General features: G+C 41.9%; 1 protein-coding gene across 1 annotated transcript in view; it reads left to right on the forward strand.

Annotated features, from left to right (window-relative positions):
- Positions 1–8,036, forward strand: part of elp2 (elongator acetyltransferase complex subunit 2) — a 29,182-nt gene extending 21,146 nt beyond the window's left edge. Inside the window, exons 17-22 of the mRNA XM_020631566.3 lie at positions 456–528; positions 1,434–1,626; positions 5,233–5,354; positions 5,518–5,660; positions 6,368–6,481; positions 7,342–8,036. Of these exons, the coding sequence (XP_020487222.2) occupies positions 456–528; positions 1,434–1,626; positions 5,233–5,354; positions 5,518–5,660; positions 6,368–6,481; positions 7,342–7,537 (841 nt within the window). The 3' untranslated portion in view covers positions 7,538–8,036. The remainder of the gene's footprint in view (positions 1–455; positions 529–1,433; positions 1,627–5,232; positions 5,355–5,517; positions 5,661–6,367; positions 6,482–7,341) is intronic.
- The last annotated feature ends 4,446 nt before the right edge of the window (positions 8,037–12,482 follow it).

A 12,482-nucleotide genomic window follows, 5' to 3' on the forward strand; every position in this document is an offset into this window, starting at 1 on the left:
AGAAATGATACTCTGAGTGTCGTAGCCAAATGGCTGCAGCGTTTGAAAGCTTCCTGGTCAGGGAGGAATTTCTCGCAGGCTGTGATTTTTCTTCTCTGACTCGTTTTTTAAAATTTTTTTTACGTATAACCAGGTGATATTTGGCGAGCTAAAAGTAATTAAGCTGTGAGTGATTAGCGGGAGTGTCATCATTGTTTATCTCTGTCAGCGGGAGATGGACCAGCCATCACAGATCAGTATTTTAATTTCACACTCTGTCTGCTTATTTACCTGGAAGCTTGTCGAGGTGTCACTTTGGAAAAACAGAATACTTCATTTACTGGAGCACTGTCTCTGTCGCTGTCCTCCTTCCTTCACAAGTCTGTCTCTCAGCTGTCTTCTCTCCTTCCACATATTCAGCACGGCTGTTATCTTGAATCGCCATGACTCATCTCTGTACGATTGTTCTCCTCCAGGTATGGCCACGGCTTCGAGATGTTCTGCCTCGCTTCAGACAGCTGCAAGACGGTGGTGGCCTCTGCATGCAAGGTCAGTTTGTTAAAACCTAAAACCCCCCCCTAAACAAAGGGCATTAGCAGGCTGCATGACCATTTACTCTTCATCTACATATTGTCCACATCAACGTCAGGACTCCTCTTATCTGTGATATATTGTCATCCTGTCTCTTTAATAGAATTATTGAATCACTGGTGCCAAATATCAATATTTAATCAAAACAAAACCAGCGCTCTAAACAGATTTAACCCACACATACGTATGACTCATTGTGTCACTTCTCCATGACTCCTCTCCTTAGTTAAAAACACAAATGAGGGTAACATGAACAAAAGTAAATTAGGTAATGCAGAATTTGACAGCAAGAGGAAAGATGAAGAAACAACAGAAAAAAGTAAGACAGCAGTGAAAAGATGTATGAAGCATGATAAGAGGTGAAACTGATGCAGTATGGATCCTGTGCTTGACCTTCTCAGGAATATTTTACTTTCTTCAGTTGATCAGATATTGTGATGTATCATTTTATGATCCTCTTGGAATATATATTCTTGCTTTTTCTCTTAATCGTGACATTAACGTTATAGTGGGCCTCAAGTGAATCCTGTGATTCCCAGCTCTATTGAGCCAATTGATAAAAGAAAAAGTATGATCTATGCACCCCTTTTCTTCCTCACCTAAATTCTCATCCAGTTCTATTCCCCTTTTCTCTCTTCTCTTCATCTCCTGCTGCTTTGTTCTTTGCTGCGTTATTCCTCTGAATCATGTTCCACTTTATTTCCTGTTAAAGCAACCCTAATCTCTCAACCAACCTGTCTATAGTCAAGTATTTAAGATGGCATTCTACAGCACATGTTTAACATTGATTTAAAGATTCTCTAGAGATGTCGTACTGTGCAATTATTATCTGCAAGTGATCTCATCTAAACCCTTCTCTCCAGGCATCTAAAGCAGAGCATGCCGCCATTCTGCTGTGGAGTACAGCAACGTGGCGTCAGCTGCAGATGCTGCCTTGCCACACCCTCACCGTCACACAGATGGCGTTCTCCCCCGACGCACGACTCCTAATCGCCGTTTCCCGCGATCGCACGTGGTCTTTATGGAGACGGGACCTGCCCACACCTAATAGTCCAGGTAAGAGAAGGAGGAGGGGTTGTCACTATTGAGGCGGGGCCACCTTAAAGGATTGTGTTTTTAGTTTCACACTGCAGGCTGATGTCACAGTCCTTCATGAGGGAATGTGACAAAAAGTGAGCTAAATTAGAAATAGGTTTGACTGAATTTCAAGACAATATGTGAGCCTTACTGGCAGGTTGCACGTCATCGATTTGGTCCAAATCAAGCTGGCCTGTTATGAAGGTCTCCCCTAATGAATACTAAAAACAGCCAAGCATGTTGATGCAGTGACTGAAACTATTCTGACAAAAGCTCATAAAAGAGCTTATTTGTTTGATACAAATATGAGCACACTTTCTCTGAATATGAGCCACAATTTCAATTGCTGTCTTTCTTTCTTTCCCACTGAATAAAAGAACGATCATATTTACTTCATGTAATCCTTTGGAAGGCAGGCGCAGTAAAGCTTTATTATCATTTTGAGAACAATGCACAAAACGATAGATGTCTTCCTCTGGACGATTTTATCCTCTTTGATTGAAGGAGGGCTTTTTCCGAAGTAACACTAGGTTACCTTCGCTCATCAAATCTTTGCGTGCAATCAAATCATGTCAGGATCAGGGCGAGGAAGAAATCTATCAGTGCTTTAAACACATTTCTACAATTCAGCAGCCATTGTTAGTTGACTTAGGATTTTGGTCTGGTGCCACATGTCCAATGTGTCCTTGGGCAAGACACTTAACCCCAAGTTGCTCCCGCTGCTTTGTCAGCGGTGTATGAATGGGATTATTTACTTTTGATGGCCAATTTACATATAACCTCTGCCGTCAGTGTGTGAATGGATAAGTGTAACGTTTCCATAAAACGCTTGGAGTAGTCAAAAGACTAAACGCGATACAAGCTCAACTCCATTTACCATTTGGTGGTCTCAGGCTCCTGGGACACATCCACTAAATACAACCTTTTGTTATTTTGATATATTGTGAACACAAGTGTAAAGGCTTCCTCTCTATCACTCGTTTTTTTGTTATGCTTTAACCTTGACCTCTTTCAGACTCTTCTTAGTGCTGCTGACATTAACGGTTAGAGGAACATTTGTTTCTGGAAGGTCACTACTGTCAGTATGGTCCCGGTGATGATAAAGTGATGATAAAGTGACGAGAAATCATTTCAGGACCTCAGTTCTAAATTCTCATGTTGAAGTAAGCTCGATGTATACATGGCAGCCTCTTTTATGTTAGCCTGCTTGCATCCGGTTTGAACATTTTGTAGCCTGTTATAACATCCTCGTACACCACCAGATGAAGCTGGTTATGTTTTCAGATGATTTTCATCTTTATTGTCTATGCTTGTCAATGTGGTCAATTTATCCTTAGTATATAATTTCTCCTTAGTATATAATTTCTCCGTAAGCCTTTTAAGCAGTAGACTTTCTTTTTTTATACTCAGGTTCAGTCATGTCCTGACAATTATCAGGTTTAAAGGTCACATATTATACTCCTTTTAAACAAGTTTAAATAAGTCTCAGAGATACCTAGAACATGTCTGTGAAGTTTCTTGCCAAAAATCCAGTTCCTGTATTTTAGCATGCCTATTCACCCCTCTATTCCAGTCCTGCTCAGAACAGGATGTATCTGTGTCTCTGTAGCTTTAAAAGCAAATGAGCCACATCCCCTCTGGAAGGGGATGTGGCTTGGGCTTACTTGCAACATGCCTTATTGTTTACCGTAGGAAGACAGACTCAGAGGGCAGAACAAACACCTTGGTGTGGGAGGATCACCCACCTGGGGGAGGGGTTACTGCCTTTTGTGATGTCATAAAGGGATAATCTCCAAACAGCCTGTTTGAGTACACATTTTCTGAAAGGTGGAGCAGGCAAAAGATGGAGAGGATGGACTTTTTTCATAATTGAGGGGGTTTTTAGACAGACTAGGGACACATATTAGTGTTAGAACAGCATGGTAAAGTCTGTTTTTTTGCATAATATGCAACCTTTAACCAATCCTTTTTTATTTGAACATTTACAACTGTTGGTATTGTACCATATGAGTTGAGGATTTTTGTGAAAACAACAATGAAAACAACATGTGCTTATTACTAATTTGTAAATTCACACTTTTTTTTTGTTCTCTGAAATGCACTCTATGGATATTTTTACAGTGTAATTCTTAAAGGTCATCCAGTGGGCATAGATCAGGTTTTGATTAGCACTGATATGATATCAGTGTTGTCCTGAGTCAGTAGAGAAAATAAAAAGTGGAACCTTTGGATCCCCGCCCTGTGTTCCCCTCCTAAGGGGCCTCAGTTGTTGTAAACAAGCGCATGCTCCTGCAGAGTTTGTTTATATCAGAGAACCTGAGCACCTTGACTCAGACAAATAACCTGATCCTGCATCCAAGGTGAGCGGAACACGACATTTAAGCCCAGAGGATTATCTTCGCCCAGCGCTCGGTTATGCATCTCGTGGCGCTTTTGGCAGCTCAGGGTGGCCTTAAATGACTCTGACAGCGTTTAACCAGCCCTGCTCTCTCCTGTGTGAATGTATGTGGACTGCACACAGGCAGGGGGGGATGTGTGTGTGGAGCAGAGGAGGGGAGGGATTGACAGGGGGGGTCCCGTCTGTTCTGGTTGGCTGCTGAATCATTCAAGGTGATTGTGAAGAACACACACACACACACACACACACACACACACACACACACACACACACACAGTCTAACAGGCCAGACCAGAGAAGGTTAAATGAAGTCGAAGCTGACCAAACAAACTCACATCCTCCATCCTCACCTTTTTGTGTCTCATTGTTCTCTCACCTGTTTTGTCCTCCATGCTTCCTCCTCATCCACCTGCCCACTCTTCCTCTCTCGCTCCCTAACAGCTTCATTAAGGAGACACTGTCCTCCTCCGCTCCCTTTTTTGCAACTATCCTTTCTGTGTAGTTTCTTGATCTATTTTGCTCGTTGCGTCTTCCTTGTTTTGTTTACTTTGTCCCTCCTTTGTTTCCATCCCTGTCTGGTCTAAAAGCTCCTCCCACGTCCTCAAAAGAGAGTGCTAATGGAGGGACGTGGAAAATAAATGTGTATCACAAACAACACACACTCAGATTTGTGTTTGTAGATAGATAGTGTGTTGTGAGCAACACTGACACGACATGGTGGTTAACTCAGACTCGAGTGGCTTCACTGTGGTTTTACAGCCGTGTGTACATGCCAGCTCGGTTATTTGTGTGCGTGTGCGTGTGCGTGTGTGTGTGTGTCTTAAAGTGCAGACAGGCGGCTGCTAGTAGCATACAAACAAGCTCTCTGGGGAAAACCAATCTGGGCTCTGAAATGACTTGGGCCGGGGAAATAAACAGCAGCAGGTCATAAAGCAAAGCTGAGTGAAATGGAGGGGCTGGGATGAGGCGTGTCATCTTGTTTGCTTGTTTACACGTTGCTCAAGACAATTTTTGTGATGCGTGAATCTCGACATGCTGATGGCATGCAACGATTATGGTCCACAGCTCATGTCATCCAAAAATGAAGTGTCAGCGTTTTTTGTAAATAAATGTTAACACAATATATGTTGTGCAGGGATTGTTGATAGCTATTACATAAATACTGTTTTGGTTTTTTTTCTGTGCAGAGCTGCAGTTCTCGCTGCACACACACGCAGGGAAGGACTCGTCCATACACACCCGAATCATCTGGTCATGTGACTGGAGCGCAGACAGCAAATTCTTTGTGACATCGAGCCGAGACAAGAAGGTTAGAAGTTTTTCGATGTTGCGTAAATTCTCCCATAATAAAATGAATTCCACATTTCCAAGTATAATAAACAGAAAGTAGAGACTTTGCTTTAAAGGATGAATTCTTTTTCATAGTTATCATTCTCTACTTTTTTTTTCCTTTTCTGTGTTTGTGTGTGTAGGTGATAGTGTGGGGTCCGTGCAGACTGGAGGACTCTGGAGACTCTGCGCCTCCTCCTGAGATTAAAGCCAGTTCTTCCATCCTGGATGTGGGAGATTCTGCTACAGCTGTGGCTTTCTGTCCTTTACTCTGCTCTGATAAGAGGTACACACACAAACGCGAAACCCTTTTCTTAAATGTTTGTATTAAGGTCGCTTTTATGCACAACTTGAACCATCAGCCCTATTCAGAGGGCCTGTTCAAGGCGCGATATTTACGCCCCGGTGACGTCTCACCTTCAATACAAATGTTACAGAAGTGTAGTGTGGGGGACCAAGTCGTTCCCACTTCTGTACGGCCATCAGAGGTAGTAAACGATGTATTACAGGGGATAAGACTGCAGAGCCAGCAGGGGAGAACAGAACTGTGTGTGTGTATGTCTTTAAGTCTGTGTGTATGTGGAGCCTCTGCTGTTTCATTACACAACTAACTAATTCCCGTAACGCAATGTGAAATCACATGATGGGACACCAATATTAAGCTGTTGCAGAATTGATATGAAAATACAAGAACATTATGATGGTGGAGCTTCATTATGCCGCTGTTGGAGAATAGAAAGGGCTATCGGTATATTAATACTTAATGTATTTACAGTATGTATTAACATATTTTATAAGCTTGACTTCAAAATCAATTGCTTATCGCTTTAAGTATGTAGGTTCTGGAACTACCTGTGAAAGTGTCTCAGATTTGTAGAGATATAAAAGTATGGACTTTTGTACAGTTAGCTAAGAGCATCAGAAAATAAAGGTAGTCAGTCGTGTTAGCCTTCATTTAACACAAACGTGTGTTTGTTTTGTTGCCCTCCACAGCTACCTGCTCGCAGTGGGTCTAGAGAGCGGCAGGATCTTGTTGTACAGATGGAGTCCTGCTCAGGAGCCTGCTGGTGGACACGACTGGAGCAGATGTGGAGAAACAGATGGATCGTATCCTTCAAAAACACACACACACACACAAACACACACTTTGAAAGGTTTCCGGTGGCCACTGGCAGACAGTGTGTCATGGTTACATCAACATGGCTTCAGTTTGATGGCAGGTGAGAGACAAAGCTTTCCGTTCCCTGTTATAGAACAAGGTAGCAGGCTGTTTGATTCAGATGTCTGCATTCCTTTGAACGATCAGGAGGCAGGGTGGACAGGTAGACTTGTGTGTGCTTCTGTGTGTGTTGTATCTAAAATAGGCGTGTTACTTTCTAGGCTCTACAGACGATGGGTGTGTAGAAAATCGTTTTTTTTTGTGGTCTTGACTGGGAGAGCTTTTGCTCCTCGGACTTCAGTGCTGCTCATACTTTTGCCAGTTCAACAGCTTTTGAAATCAAGTCATTAAGATATTCTATATGCTTTATTATTATATTTAAACCTCTCTGCTGTATGTGGATCAAATAACTGTATGATCAGATAGTTTTGTGAAGCATATAGTATGTCAAGTGTATTCATATGGCACATTTCAAGAGCAGACATCACAGAGTCCTTCACAATAAAAGATGGAAAAGGAAAAATGGAGAAATGCAAAAAAAAAAAAGGCTTTAATACTGTAGAGTGCTGGGGGAAAAACTGTTTAACAAAGGCAAATCTCAACAAATGCGTCTTCAATAGTTCTTTTTTTAAAATGTCCACAGTTCTCAGTTCAAGTGAGAGAACCTTCCAAAGTTTAGGAGCGACAATCACTAAGGCACAGTCTCTTTGACTTTTGCATGTATAGTTGGTATCTGGATTTAATCAGTTTTTTTCAGTCACCCAGAATGGTATCTGTTTTTTTGCCTTCATCACACATCCTTTGTCAGACAAAGCCACTCTCTGGCAGTAAAGAGGCTCCGCTGGAGGCCCCGTGCTGGCCGAGTAGGTCGAGAGAACAACAGGAAGGACGGACAGGCTGAGGGAGAGAGTGAAACCGAGGAGGAGAGCTCCTGGCTCCAACTCGCCAGTGCCAGCTCCGACCACTCTGTCAAAATCTTCAACATCAACCGACGGGCTCTTTAGCACCACCAACACTGACACTATTATGTCTCTCTGACACCGAGAGACACTTGGACTGAGGGCCACAGGCCGCACTGTGCCACAGAGGCCACAGCTGCTCGCTGGCAAGCCATCCCCTCTCTGTGACAGCCGGTTAAGTCGTGGGTCAGTCTAAGGCCAGACCCACAGCACTCGAGCCCTGCAGTCTGTGTGAGCGCAGCTGAACCGATGTGAAGGGTGGAGGAAAGATCCTGAAAACACCACGACCCCAGGGAGGGGCTCTGCTCAGACACTTCAGAGTGTTTTAGTTTCTGAGAAGACAACACTGCTGGACATCTCTACACATCACACATTCCCACTGGATTTCCACGTATCATCGTCTCACTATAAACACGGACAGATGCTCGTTCGTAATTAGTCTGTTTGTTATCATCACACAATTCTCTCTGGTTGTTTGGGAATGTCGAGATGTTTTATTTGTTTTTGTTTTATTAAAAATCATTAAATGTTTGTATATCCCAAATGTTCTAAATGAGGCTCATTCATTTATATTTTAGAATTCCAGATGTTTACAAAGTTTAACCTGTTTCTGTATGACAATCATACAGACTCTTGTATCTCACAGAACAACAGCATTTGATCAGATTGAACATAAAGGTAGTATATTTTGTTTATATGAAATGTATTTCCCCTCTCAGGATGACATAATGGAGGTGGAGATAACTAGAAAACCGTGGTGTTATGTTCTAACGGTAGGTGCTGGACAGTCATAAACATGTACAGACAGAGACACCTCTTCCTATATATCCTACTCAAAACAATATTTTCACATGTGAAGACTTTGATTAAGAGCCAGCTTTCACCAAACTCAAACTGGAAACAGTCCCTCTTGTTGGGGTCGAGCATACCGAGCCGTACGGTCAGCTGTTGTCGGCGGCGGCGATGAAGGGGAAGGGCAGGGTGGTGTCAGCGTCGCTGTATATCCTTGCTCCAATTACTTCAAAACTTCTCCTGGCTTGGACCAGAAGTCATCTTTTCCAAATATTGTTGATGATTGCTGACGTTTGTGGAGGGCTCAGCTTTGTAGCAGACTTGAATCGATTCCCAAATAGCATCTAGATGCAAATTAGTGTGTTGAGATTGTTTCCTTTAAAATTCATAATCCTCGTCATTTTCAACTTTGTCTCATGTCTTAAGTGTTGTTTAAGTATCCAAACACATTTAACTTTATTTATCATCTTTCTTCCCCATTTGGAAACAGCAGGCATCTGTACATGTTGAGCTTTTATGCGTGAGTTTATGTGGAGAGAGAAAACAGAAACATTGGTATCTTTCATTACAGGCAGGACTTCAAACATTGCGGAGGAGTAAGATCAATAAACACTGAACTGTCCCGTTATTGAGCTCTGAAGCTTCAAATTTAGGTTCATGTGCTTTTGAAGAAGAGGAGAGTCCTTAACAGAATTCTCAAGGACAGAGCAGAGGACGTCCATATTGTGGATTTACTGAGGGTTCAACCCAGTGTGCCGCCATTATATATCAGCCATAAATTTTATCCCAGAAGATTGTAAGTAGTGGCCATAACTCTCCCTCTAATCACGCATCCCGGTATGTATGGAAGCATCAGTCTTCCCACGGCGCACGCTGCTCCGGGAAACAGCTGTTTTTCAAACACTGAAATGAGGCTTTGGGGACAATACGCTCATATATCAGGGGATTTTCAACATCATACGTTACATAACGTAATTATTGAGTCATTATCAGTGATGTTTCAATTTAAACATGAATGATCATCCTGCCGGTGGATTTTCATCAACACGTTTGTGAGAGGAGCTCTCTCAGCTCTTCGCTCTGACTAGCATACTAATACATGAGGCATATGCTCCTTTCTAAGATGTCCTCGCCGGTGTGTCCTTGACCACTCGTCCTGAGGAGGTGAGACTGCCATAATATGGTTCTGAGGAGGGATTAGAAGTCCCATCTGAAAATCCTTGAATGTTACTGATTAATGGGGCAAATGAGGACCCAGTGGCACAGGTAATAAACCACAAACAAAGGTGACTGGGACCTCAGCTAGGCAGCTCAAGAAAGGATTTCATGGAGGGAATACTGAACATGAATACATCATTGTGCCTTTGTGTCAGAGTTTGATTTCCCAGGTGAATAGTAACATACTTCAACGGGAAATAAGAACTTCCTGTTTGTGCGTTAACATGCTGGAATTTAAGCCTTTGTTGGATGGACAAATCAAATGTCAAAAAAATAGCATTGACAGGCAGATTGTTGTAAGTTTATTGTGTGCTACAATGTGTTTGAAGCCAGTCTGCACTGTTGCTTTAGTGTAGTTTGTGAATGAGTCATGCATCAGAGTATATTTGTCTGAGGGGGTGTAAGTATCTCTCTGCAGTGTAGTAAGACTTCCATGGTTACAAGCCAACTGTTGAGTTAACCTGCAATTAAGTGTGGAGAGACAGGTGTGGATGCGGATCAAAGGAAACTTCATAAAGACTTCCTGTTCCTCGAGGCAATTCACAACAAAACATAATTAATCACTAAATCTCATTAACAACGGTCCAAAAGTGCAACTTTATAGTCAACTTTGGAACTTTTTTTTTGCAGTCAGCTTAAAAATCTCAAAAAGACTTCATTTTTTTAGAGGAAGTAGTAAAGAAATGTAAAGTTTAAAACGATGCTGACAGAGAAAGAGCAGTTAAAGGCCGCCTGTGATCACATTTAATGCTAAGAGAACTATAAACGGTTATACCCATCGAATTTATATAAAGTTATCCTCTGGTGACTTAAACCTGCATCCCTCCTAATGACCAGCAGAGGCTCCATTGGCTAAAGACATTGGCTCTATATAAAGATGGTTGAGGCACTTCCATCTCCTCCTGCAATTATATATTTGCACATTTGGAGCCAAAGAGAAGCCAAAGCCTTCACTAGGAATTTCCATTTTGGCATGACCACTTGACTGATTTTATTGCGATGTATTATTATGTTTTATTTGGTTTTATATTTTGTTGTGCTGTCTTATTTTTTTAAATTTGTTTTCATTTATGTTTTACGGTGATGTTGTCCTTGTGTTTCTTGTCTTCTGTGCTCCTGCTGCGACGCAAATTTCCCCTTGTGGGACAATAAAGAATCTGAATCTGAATCTGCAAGATGGAGCAGTAGAGACCAGCTGGTGGTACAGAGGTCCTGCTCACCAAAAGACTAACCAACCAATTAAAAGGCTCACTTACTGAGAAATCTGCAAAGAGCCTTCAGGTCCGGAGCAGAACAGACTCTTGTGTGGGTGAGAAGCAGACTCTCACAGCCATGGAACGTTAAACGACTCGTGTTAGTGTTCATTATTTCGCCTCTCATCGTTCCTACTCTTCTGATACTGTGCACACAGCACTGTAGAGCAGCATTTATCATCAAAGCTGTCAATCATGAGGTTACACACCTCTTTTGATTGCATTGAATAATGAATTAAATCTAAACTTCTCAGAAAAATGATCCCCATCAATCAGCATCATAAGTAGAATGAAGGAGGGCCCCTAAATACTGTATGGCCATTATTAATGCACTATAATAACATAAAGTTAGCATGACATCTGTCACGTTCAATTCGATAAAACTCATGTGTGAGTATCCCTCTCCATCTCAATACTCAGATCAATGCAGCTAAGTACTTGCACGTGCGCATTAGTCGGACACATTGGATATAGAACTGGCTTGTGTTCATTTCTCTGATGCTGGAGGTTACATCGAGGCTTCCCTTCCACTGACACCCAGGTCAACTTAATCAACGGGCCTTCCATTTGCACAGCATGATCCTGCTGAGACGAGAAAGAAGGTTATGAAGCATTTACACGCTGAGGCTTTTCTTCCTTCGGAAGACACCCCGGGAAAATCTGTGGTATCTTTGAAATCCTAGGCAGAAACAGAGGAAGACCGGACTTTAAATCTTAACATCACCTGAGTCCCTCCTGAACTGTACAAACAACAATTACAGCCATGACAAGGTAATCTGTTGACTTGCATGGTTGAGAATCTTGGTAAATACTCTTCTTTGAGTATTACTAACTAGTTGGGTGTTCCCTCTTTTAGCTAATTTGTTAAAAACATTTAAAATATTTGAGGATGTGTTTGGAGTCTGTTACCCACAGACGGTTGATGGAAGAGTTTTTGGTCGACAAAGTTTCAGTGAACTGCTCGGCTGCTTCTTTATGAGACCTGAAAACAGCTGAAAACCACTTCTGGCTTCCCCATGCTAAATATTTAAACGTCAGAACAACGACAGGACCTGTGCACACGTTTAAACCACACACAACCACAGCGACACTGTCAAGAACACACTCAAACACACACACCCATCCCCTCCATCCTGTTTGCCACTGGGCTCCTCCTCAAAGTTCAATTATTTATCGACCTCCATATACAGGCCTTTTCATTATAAATTTATTTTTGCTTTGCTGTCTGAGGGCTGCAGGCAGCCAGCACACTGGATGTGCCTTTTTTCACAAGAGTCTTATTGTTAAGCAGCCATTCATCACATGGGTGCAGTTCTCTCCTTTTTACTTTGAATGCCATAGAAGAATAGATCAGTATGACTTAGTGACTGCATTTTGACACAAACATTGCTCTGTAATACTACTTAAGTGTGTGAAATGATATGTTTTGGTCTTACATTTAGGAACTCAGAAGACTAAATATAAAACGTATAATCGCTGTTTTTGCTGGGGAAAGAGCAGCGTTGTTCCTTGTGTGTGTTAATTACAGAAGGGTGATTCTCATTTTTCAGATTTGTTTTTGGGACACCAGTGGTAGATTTTTACAAATTGACCGTCAGAACAATGTGAAAACTTCAGCGAGTCTCAAAAAGGAAGAAAGAAAATACACAGTTCAGTTCAGTTCATGTATGATGCTGCTTAGAAAATTGTCCACTTGCAAATCTCATCCTCTAGCAAACTAATTTAAA

Source organism: Labrus bergylta, chromosome 19 (genome assembly GCF_963930695.1).
Source record: "Labrus bergylta chromosome 19, fLabBer1.1, whole genome shotgun sequence".
Classification (NCBI taxonomy): domain Eukaryota; kingdom Metazoa; phylum Chordata; class Actinopteri; order Labriformes; family Labridae; genus Labrus; species Labrus bergylta.